The sequence below is a fragment of the Cibotium barometz genome, chromosome 19 (assembly GCF_041138505.1).
Source record: "Cibotium barometz isolate CiBa-2024 chromosome 19, ASM4113850v1, whole genome shotgun sequence".
NCBI lineage: Eukaryota > Viridiplantae > Streptophyta > Polypodiopsida > Cyatheales > Cibotiaceae > Cibotium > Cibotium barometz.
Window position 1 is genome coordinate 28,739,391 of NC_141064.1, and position 10,560 is coordinate 28,749,950.

At 40.6% G+C, this 10,560-nt stretch overlaps 1 protein-coding gene and 1 pseudogene across 1 annotated transcript; one reads left to right on the plus strand and one right to left on the minus strand.

Moving 5' to 3' along the window:
- Nucleotides 1-1,343: 1,343 nt before the first annotated feature.
- LOC147628416 (uncharacterized) lies at nt 1,344-4,575 on the minus strand (annotated as a pseudogene).
- A 4,778-nt stretch (nt 4,576-9,353) lies between these two features.
- LOC147628417 (pathogenesis-related thaumatin-like protein 3.7) lies at nt 9,354-10,222 on the plus strand. The gene is made up of 2 exons (XM_086814169.1): nt 9,354-9,509; nt 9,642-10,222. The coding sequence occupies exons 1-2, from the start codon at nt 9,440-9,442 to the stop codon at nt 10,085-10,087; spliced, it is 516 nt and encodes a 171-aa protein (XP_086670295.1). The 5' UTR covers nt 9,354-9,439; the 3' UTR covers nt 10,088-10,222.
- The last annotated feature ends 338 nt before the right edge of the window (nt 10,223-10,560 follow it).

The window sequence follows — 10,560 nt, forward strand, 5'->3', positions numbered from 1 at the left end:
ATAAATATGAGAGAATAATACATAGGACAAATCATGGAAATACATCATAAGGGTACTAGCCAAGCTTCTCTAAGCTTAGACACCAATGTTGTGAACACCATTTAAGTAAAGCAAATAATTTAATTAAGATCTAAATCATACGTTCTTTACTAGCTTCTCTTGTTCTTACATCCTCTTACGGGCTTCTTTCTTGTTTCACTAGGTTGTATTTCACCTCGTCTAAAACGTTACAAAATGGTGATATATTACACAAGTGGCTCTTCGTTCAAAATGTGGCTTTCAAGGTCAAGATATGTTATAAAATGGCTTCTCAATCAAAATGCATCTTTCAAGGTCAAGATATTCAGGAGACGTTGGAGGTGAAATAGAGCTTTTTATAGATATATATATATCAACAATTTTTTAAATGCTGATATAGAACAAATGGTGTGTATGGATTTGTTACAAGATGGAAATAATGATGAGGATTGATGAAGAGAATTGCTTACTACTAATATCATGGATTGATTTATCAATCACATTTATTTTATAATTTTGTGTCATTCATGTTTCATGTAACTGGGTTCTTGTTTTTTTGGGTATGCTATCAAAAAGTCACAAATAATTTGAAAAACTACTAGTTCTTTGCTCTTCTATATATATCTTAAAGGGCTTACTCTCCCAGGACACGTGTCATCAAAGAATGGGGGTGGCCAGAGATGGGTAAGAGATGCGACGCATTTGTTTTAAAAAAAACCTTCCTTTCAAAAAATACTGGTGTTCGGGTAGGTTGGTAGGCTAATATTAAATGCAGAGAGAGCCATCACCAACAATCCTTCTTCAACCGCCACTACCACTGCAAGCTCATTCCCCACGCGACTGTCGTCCTACTCAACACCTTCTACGAGCTCTGCTTCCCTTAGTGGGACTCGGCCAGCCACATCTAGAGAAAATCGTGCCAAATACCGAGGTGAATCACCCGACGGTTTGGGTAGATAGTTTTTTGGGGATTAACTTTTTGGTGAAAGTTACGGGGCTTGGTATTAGGGTCCGTGTCAAAGTCAATAATAGCCTTGGTGTATAAGAGTCGGTATTAGAGTCGAAATTAGCCTTGCGATATCTGGAGAAAATTTTAAATTTTTTTACATGTAGAAATTTGTGAAAAAGTAGAATATAAGCTTGAAACTACAAAATTATTTGAGAATTGCATTATTTAATCCTCTCGTTCATCTTGTGCCAAGTCTGAATGTGAAAAAATGTCTATATAGATCAGCTCTCCACTCAATGACATTTTTTCATCAATGAATTCATGATTATTATCTGATTCATAGTTAACTTCAATTGAGGTGCCATGTATTGGAATTTCATCCGCTCTTCATTACCTTGTTCATTCTCAGCTTGTACAAGGTGCACTGCATCATTATGATCAAGTACATCATTAGGACGTATAACTTTGACATCTTGTCATCGCTCTCTTCATTTTCGACATTTTTCATTGATAGTGATTAAGTACAAGTTATTGTCGAAGTATCCATAGGGCCATGTATAAGCTCTTTGTCAAAACTTTTATTGGAGAACGAGGAGCAACTTCAATAATGTACCACCACTTTTTGTCAACCGAATTTGATTGAAAAATGACCTGATATTTAATTTTTGACCATGCATATAAATTGTATGTATATATAAAATGTATGCAAGAATAAATAATTAATTATTATAAATATACCATCATTTATATATACGTGTTCACAATGTTGTGGAAGAACGAATGTATCATGTAGATCAGTCCATAATTTTGTGGAGTCAACTTCCACGAAACCTGATCTATCTCTACCGATAGTTGCACCTTGTCCTTCCATGATCACTTTAAACCATTGCACAACATCAAAGATGAACATGTAAAAGGTTGACCAAAAATCTATTTTTAGAATATCTTGAATCAAGCCAAAATATTCTATATCTGATATATGGATGTTTGTGTCACTTACACCTATTCGGGTTTGTTGCTCAAACTTTGCTATCACTCCACAGTCAAATGTTAAACAAATTTTGTGTATCCGCTCCACTCGAAAATGCCGTTCGTATGACCATAATGCTCCAAATGATAAATACTACAAAGTAACACACACCAACGTGAGATAATAATCATCTTTATTTTTGTAAATAAAGAATGTGGTAATTATTTACATGAAAGAGTCATACAACAAATTCAAGTAATGTAGTAATGATCCTTAATACCTTTTCACTGCATCCTCTAGAGAACTCCCATTCGATGTCAGTGACTCTTTGACCCTCTTCTCGAGCCTTTGTTAAAGCATTGTCTAGCCATCTTAGGCTCATGAAAGGAGGCAAATCCTCTAATTCCTCAGGGTACCTGATGTTTCGTTGTCTATTTTGTGTCCTAAAGGCTTGTCATGTATTTCTTTGTTCCACCTTCGCATCTTCATACTTTTGAGGCCACTTTTCCATGGTAGGATGATTCAACATGAAAAACTTGTTGACCTTCGAGCTACTAGTGTTGAATTCATTCTTCGGTCCTTTCCTTTACCTTGAGGGACCTCACAAACTATCTTCTCATTGTCCTTATTTGTCCACAACAGAAGCATATCCTCATCCTTTCGACCGAGGAACTCAGAAATATACACTAATGACTCTTGTATTAGCCACCCCTCAGCCATGCTCCCCTCAGGTCGTCTTGCTCTTTGCCACACAAAAACTTTGAGAGTTTTCATGAATCTTTCCAAGATATCATCTTCTTTAAGGCTTCTGATCTCCTTATGCGTTCAACATTGGTCTGTAAATAGGACAAGAATGATATCCACTAGTCTCACAAGCCCTAATAATCATTAAGAAAATTTCAAGAACATACATTTGTATTAAGAAAACATATATTTCTCTATTAAGAAAACATACATTACCTGAGCACTCTCCATAGCCAAGAAAGTCATGCATTGTCCACATTAAAATTCCCTTAATGTGTGCCTGACGTGTATTTCGAGGCTTGCTCATATCATAAATGGGGATTCCATCCCATAAAACTTGAAGCTCATCCACAAGTGGTAGTAAGAACACATCCATATTCTTAGCCTTGTACTTGCCAGGGACCAACAAGGCCAACGAAGGAGGAATATTATAATTTACCAAAACTACTGGCCATGTACTCCAAGATGTAGAGCGCAACCCAAATGGATTCACTCCATCCATAGCAAGACCCAAATGCAAATTACGTGGTTCTCTCTTAAATTCTCGCCATTGATTCTCTATATGATTCCAAGCATCACAATCAGTAGGGATGCGAAATACACCATCCATGGAACGGTTATTTGAATGCCATGTCATTAGCTCAGAAATAGACTTGCACTTGAACATGTGTTGAATGAGAGAGATTATTGGAAAGTGTCTTAGTGTTTTCATTGGGAATCATTGGGACATGCATGGATGCAATTGTAGTCCATTCCTAAGCTCCGTAAGATTTTTTTAGCCTCGTCTCTTGAAGATGGCATCTTATTTGTCTCTGGTAAAATAGTCTCCTTTAATAGCCTACAAAGACATTGAACATCATAGTAAGAACACACCATTGTTTCAAATTACTTAGATAGGAGTACGAAATACATAATTGAACAATTCAGTAACACTTTTATCACTCCACCCATAAATGGATTGTAGATTCAATAATGCAAGGTAGGTTTTAAGCTTTGATATTCGGGATCCATCATACAATGGAGTGCCAGCCTCTGCTTTCAATGCTTCTTCAATTGGGTCAAGTTGTCCACCATGGTCTTGAAATAGAGCGTCGATCATTTCGTCCATTTCTGGTGCATTATGTGCATATTACGGTTCTTCTTATTGTTAGCATCTACGTCACTTCCCTCGTTATCTTGTTGATCTAATATGTTAACATATTCAGCAGGATGGGGTATATTTGTAGATGGTGTTTTTCTAGTGCGCCTTCGAGTTATAGGCCATAAGATGTTGTACTCCATATCATTACTAGTCCTATAAAAGTAAAATTGAGTCTTAAGCACACACACACGCACATTAAAAAATGAACATACACACACGCATAAAAGATTCCTATCATCAAATATGTAGAATATCATCAAAGAGTTCTATCAAAGAGTTGTAGGCCGTAAGGTGTTGTACTCCATATCATTATCAGAGTCCTATAAAAGTAAAATTGAGTCTTAAGCACACACACACACGCACAGTATAGCATGAACATACACACATGCATAAACACGAACACACACGCACACAAACACACAAACACACGTACATACACATAAACACACACACGTACATACACACGTAAACACACACACACACATGTACATACACACACGTGCATGCATAAACACACATAAACACGCATTAAAACACACATATTTATGAAAAACTCACAAATGAGTTATGTTGCTCCACTATTTGATCTATGAGCACTGGATCAAATCGTCCATGATCTCGAACATGTCATAGTGTCATTCGTCGGTCCCTTCTCACAGTCCACTTGCATTCATTACAAGGGCAAAGGATTCTTTGAGAAAGATAGGCATCACGCCCAACCCGATGCTTGCTAGATGATGAGGATGTGGCCATGATTAATTTGAAGAGTGAGTGTGAAAGGGCCAAAGGGAGAGAGAGAGAGAGAGAGAGAGAGAGAGAGAGAGAGATTTGATGTTCAAAGTGTGCATTTTCACTTGAAATGTCGTGTCAATATGTACCATGACTTGTACCGAGTCGGTTACATTATGTGAAATTGTCGGACATCGGTATTAGGGTTGGTATTTACGTCGGTATCTGAGTCGGTATTAGGGTCAATAATACCGATGCCTGTACCGACTCTGCTCACAGACATTACCCGAGGCTAATTCTGACTCTGATACCGACCCAAATATCGACTCTGGGAAATTTTAAAAAACTCGCACGGTGATATAACGTGTGGTATAGTGAGTTTTAGATTGTTTTGTGGTAAGCCACCCTTCTCCCCCTCCCCCCCCTCCCCCTCTCTCTCTCTCTCCCCTTCCCTTTCTCTTTGTCTTTCCTCTCTCTCTCTCTCTCTCTCTCTCTCTCTCTCTCTCTCTCTCTCTCTCTCTCTCTCTCTCTCTCTCTCTCTCTCTCTCTCTCTCTCCAACCTTCTCTACCTTCATTTCTCTTTGCAGGTACTGATGTTTTTGGGCATATGTCCTTGTTTTTTTTGTTTTGCAGGTTTGGTGTTTTTTTTCTATTTCCACTCCCCAAAGGTAAGACTCTCTACCTCTCTCTCCATTCCAATGAAGAAGACTTTGGTTTTGCTAATCTCTTTTTATGTATGGTTTTGCAGGTTTTTGCTTTCTCCCACTTCCTCTCTTTCCACTCTCCAAAGGTAAGAGTCTCTCCCTCTTTTTCTACTTTCCTTGGCATCTCACTCTTCTCTACCTCTCTCCCCACTCTAGTTATCTAAAATTTGGTTTTGCAAAGCTTTTTATGGCTATGGTTTTATAGGTTTTTGCTTCCTCTCTCTCTCCACTCTCCAAGGTATGCTCCAAACCCTCTCTCTTGCTCTTATTTTTTTCAAGTTCCTTATTTTTTGGGCATAGCCATAGCCATAGCCATAGATGCCCATGGCCTAAACATAGAGGCATGGCTCTATGCATGTCTCTATGATGGAGTCATGACTATGGCCAAGGGCATGCATGCATGCCCATGGCTCTATGCATGCATAAAGCCTAAGATGCATCCATGTCCATGGTTCTGTGCATGCCCATAGAGCCTAAGAATGGAGGCATGGATGCCCATGGCTCTATGCATGGATAGAGGCATATGCATGCATGTATGAATGCATGATTGCTCTATGCATGCATAGAGCCTAAGAATGGAGGTATGGATGCCCATGGCTCTATGCATGCATAGAGCCATGGATATCTTCTCATCCATTCTTAGACTCTATGCCCATAGGCATGCATGCATAGAGCCTAATCACGTGTCTAAGCCACAAGCATGCCTACTAATCACGTGTGGTTTTGTCTAGATCAAATGGTTGTCCCTCTCACTGACGAGGAGTATCAGGCATTTATGGCCTGCATGACTCCCTAGCAACAGTATAGAGGAGCTTCTGAGCTCGGAGTCTCTCTTTCCACATCCACTTCGTGAGCTTCGGCCTCTAGGTCTTCAACGTCTATCTCTTCCTCATGACAGAGAGATCGAGAGCAGAGGTCACGGGGATGTTGTGGTGACACTGATGCCATCGACACCCCCCCTCCCGAGTCTCGTGGATCCCATGTCTCCACATCCATTCAAAATAGTCCCCAAGCTACACCTTCTCGTCACAATTCTGTAGGCCCATCTACAGCCATCTATTGAGGTTACACCCACCTGCACCCCTTCTCGTACCCCGTGTAGAGAGCTCCCACATGGTTACTCATATATTGTGGATGATGAGGGGGCCATCATCCAAAATGAGGACAGGAAGAAGGTTTTGGGCGCCGGATGCATGATTTGACAACCTCGACCTTTCGCCATAGTGTCATGCTCCCCTGGAAGAGGAAGCAAGATAAGGGGAGAAAGGATTATGTGATCTCCATGCTTCACCGAGAGTTTCCTGTACCCTCCATGGATGATCGTTTCTCCACATCCTACATGAAAAAAAGAATGAGGGATTTCATGAGCCATCGTCGATCCAAGGCTTGTGATGCTTATAGGGAGGGAAAAGGGAAGCCGGATTGGCTAGACAAAGAAGAGCGGAAGATTATCAAGAAGGAGTTTAGACACGAACCCAAAAATGGAAGCAACAACTTGATGCGGCGAAAGCGTGCTTAGAGGCAGGCTCCTCTTCTCACCTTCGCAGTGGTGGTTGGGAAAGCTTTAACAAGGATTTCATAAGTATTTTCAACTTGTATGCTAAGTTTTTTTTACATGGCATAATAACATGTATTAACATCTTTCTTTGTGTATCTTGTAGTTTGAGTATATTGGGCATAAGGCCACTCCTCGGTGAGGGAGGGTATGGTAGGAGGAAAGGCATAAAATGCCTCATCACCAAGCTCCTCAATCATGATGAGGAGGTACGTAGTGTCTTTCTCTTTACAATGTCGTCGATGTAGTCTCTTGTTCCTCCTCTCAAGTCTTAGCTTAATTTTGTTTTGTAGGAGGATATTCCCGGGCCCTTGGAAGCCGCTAAAATCACTTCAAATGAAGACAACCAGGAAGAAGATGTGGGGGAGCAAGGGCAAGATATGGGAGATCAGCAAGAGGAGGATGCTAGTGGATGAGAAAGATTAGTGTTAGTTAAGTCATATGTTTTATCTCACTATTTTGTATGCCTAAGGGCTTAAACCCTTCCTTTTTGGTATCCCAAACTCAATGCAAATATTGATGATCAATACGATGCTTTTGTGTTCGTCTCCAATAATTGTATTTTTAATATGTTCCAAATATTTACATGTCCTTAGATGGCTGCAGCCATTCTAGGACAGTCTGGGCATGGGGGAGGATGGTCCCCCCTGGGGCCATCCTCCCTCACTGCCCAAAAAATTTCCAATTAACAGAGTCGGTATTTAGCTCGATATCATCATCAGTGTTAGAGTCGGTAAACAGACTCGGTATAAAAGTCGATATTAGAGTCAGTGTTAGTCTATAAAAAACTTGGTAATATAGTCGGTATTAGAGTCGGTGTTAGAGTCAATAACAGACTCGATATAAAAGTCGATATTTGAGTCAGTATTAGAGTCGATAAAAAACTCGGTATTAAAGTCAGTATTAGAGTCAAAAATGCAGTTTGAATACCGACTGTAATACCGACTCTATTATCCAACAATACTACCGACCCTATTACCGACTCTGTTAACTGACTGTACGTCACCGAGGCCGATACCGAGGCTAGTATCGACTCCGCCACTATGAATCCTAAAAATTGCTAAGTATGATATCCTCGGTGCTATAGTCGGTATCTAGCTGATATGTTGTAGTGCTAGTTCCTTAACTAGAGCAGCTTAGCTAGCATAAAACTAAAAAACATAATAATTTCCATCCAATTATACTTCACTCTCACTTCACTGTTTGTACAATAGATTTTCAAATTAAAATATTTTTGACATGAAGAGCACTTTGATACAAAATGTTAGCTCCATGATAAAGTACTCAAAGGTCATGATGTGGTAACTTATGTTACTTTGTAATTATATGCACACATTGCGTATTATATGGCCAAATTTCATCGATTTCTTTGAATTTTAAATTTCAAATGCAGGATCTTAGCATGTGTATGCATGCACACACATGCTTACATGAGCACGCATATGCGCACACATGTATAGACACATGCACGTGCATGTAGTTTACTCATGCAATGCGGTATGTATTAAATAATCAAAATAAGTGGCTACTAATGGTTTCTTTCATATTCTCCTACTAATTACAGGGCGTGCACGATTAATTGCTAAGGCTGCTACACCTTAGTGAAGTTTGTGGGGCATCCTTCCCTTCATAAAAAAGTGATGGCACTAGGAAGTGAATTGTTGATGAAAGGCCAAGATTTTACATCAAGATACACAACTTTGGAGAATGCTTATTCATGCTACACAACTTTATTAATAGGTTGCTTTATTAAAACCGTAGTGTACCTTTAAAAGAGATCCTTCAGTCCTAAGGTTCTTCGTTGTTGCTTTTTAACAATACCACACTTGATGAGAAGCATACAATAAGCTGAGGAGTAGCATACCATTAGCTATATACAAATCCGTACACTTTGATTTTGATTGATGTAAAGCAATCTGGCCCCATTGATGTTATAGTGCAAGGTACTAAGATGCTCTAAGATGTTGTCACATCAGGTATAATCAAGCAACAATCATAAGGACTTTAGATATACCTAGTACATGCTCTTTAGTAAAGCTTATATAATTTGGGATTGAGAGTTGTTAGTACGTGTAAGAGAAAGGGTTATTAGTAATGTAGCTAAGGGACAAAATGAGAAAACTAGTGTTTTGTTTTTGTGTATGGCTTCAAAAACTTTAACATGTATTGTATTGTGGACTCATGAGTATTCAATTGTAGACTGGCTGTTTGCTTGCAGCTGTAAAGCGAAGAGGATCCTGTTCCCTTGACAGTATATAGTGTATTCTTGAAGAAAGCAGGAGCAATATTGTCATTCCATGTAAAGATGTGCGCGCTTTATATTTTCTCTTTACTTTGGCGAGGCGAGCGCTCAAGAGCTCGAAGGTGTGCAGATTCATCAACAAAAGAATTGGGCAGCTTTTGCTAAAGGTTTTCTTTAAAGGGTGTGTGTGTGTGTGTGTGTGTTGGGGGGGTGTTGAGAGACAGAGGGAGAGAGAGAGAGAGAGAGAGAGGGGGGGGGGAGAGCTCGCATGGATTTCCAGACAAGTTGCGTACAGCTCACGCCTGCAAAAGTAGCACCTTGGCATTTCTTCTACCTATATAAATACATCTCCAAGCACGCATTAATCTCCACTTAACCATACCCATCATGAACACCTTAAGCTTCTGCTATGCATTATGCCTCCTCCTGCAATCCTTTCTCCTCCTCTCCACCACGGGTAATATCTATCATCTCCATCGCTGCTATCTCTGTACCCTCAATGCATGCCATCGTACCTTCATTGTGCAAAATTAATCGTGTAATATAGCACTAATCTGACCTTTAATCGTTGATGGTTTGCGTGCTGCAGTGGTGGAGGGTACCAATTTGCACATTGTAAATTCTGCGAGGGAGACATTATGTGCGAAATACTGGGTTCCCAACGAGGTGGGCGGGGGATGCCAGGAGCTGGCGCCCGGGCAGGCGTGGGACGTGAGCGCCACCCCTAGCTGGCGGGCGGCTACCCTGTGGGCGGTGAAGGGCGGCTGTCAAGGCCAGCATTGCAACACAGGCCCGCCGACGGGAGTGACTCAGTTTGAAATCACGGTGGGAGGTGGCTGGAACAACGACTATTACGACATCTCCATGCTGGCCGGCTTCAATCTAGGCCTGAAGGTGGTGCCCTCCAACGCCGCCTGCCCCGCCCAGGCCTGCTCAGTGCCGGTCAACTGCCAGGGCTTTGTGCCAGGCGGCCCCGACCGCACCAAGGCGTGCCGCTATGGCTCCACCGACTACACTATTGCCTTCTCTGACTGAGCCTTCGCGAAAGAGTATATGAGAGCCTAGAGGCAACTACTGTGTTAGTGTGCTTGATAAACACTTCGTGCTCGAAAAAGCATTTTATGTATTTTCCCCCCGGCTATAATTAAGCAATCCTAGTTATACTTTTAACTCGCCTTAGCGTCAGCATTTGAGAACACCCTTCGTGAGCCTTTCTACCCTTAACTACATTTGAAAAACATCTTAATGTACACCATTTAAAGATAATTTTATTTAATGTGTTTAGCCTTCAAGTGTTGCATTGCAAGAGGGAGTACTGGAGGAAAATCCAATATATGGTGTTGCATTGCATTGTGGTGGGTCGGTTAAGGGAGAACAATAGGAACAGGATGGTCTTGGGTTCAATCCTTGCCTTAATTTGCATTAAAACAATTTGTGAATACAGAGTGTAGTCTTGTAAGACATCCAAGAATGACGTGAAAATAACTTAAAATCATTTCTAATGGCCA

What these genes read in the sequence shown, in the direction of transcription:
- LOC147628417 (XM_086814169.1), top strand. Translation starts at nt 9,440, where the DNA reads ATGAACACCTTAAGCTTCTGCTATGCATTATGCCTCCTCCTGCAATCC. An exon ending in TCTCCTCCTCTCCACCACGG is followed by an intron (nt 9,510 to 9,641) that starts GTAATATCTATC and finishes TGCGTGCTGCAG; the next exon opens with TGGTGGAGGGTACCAATTTG.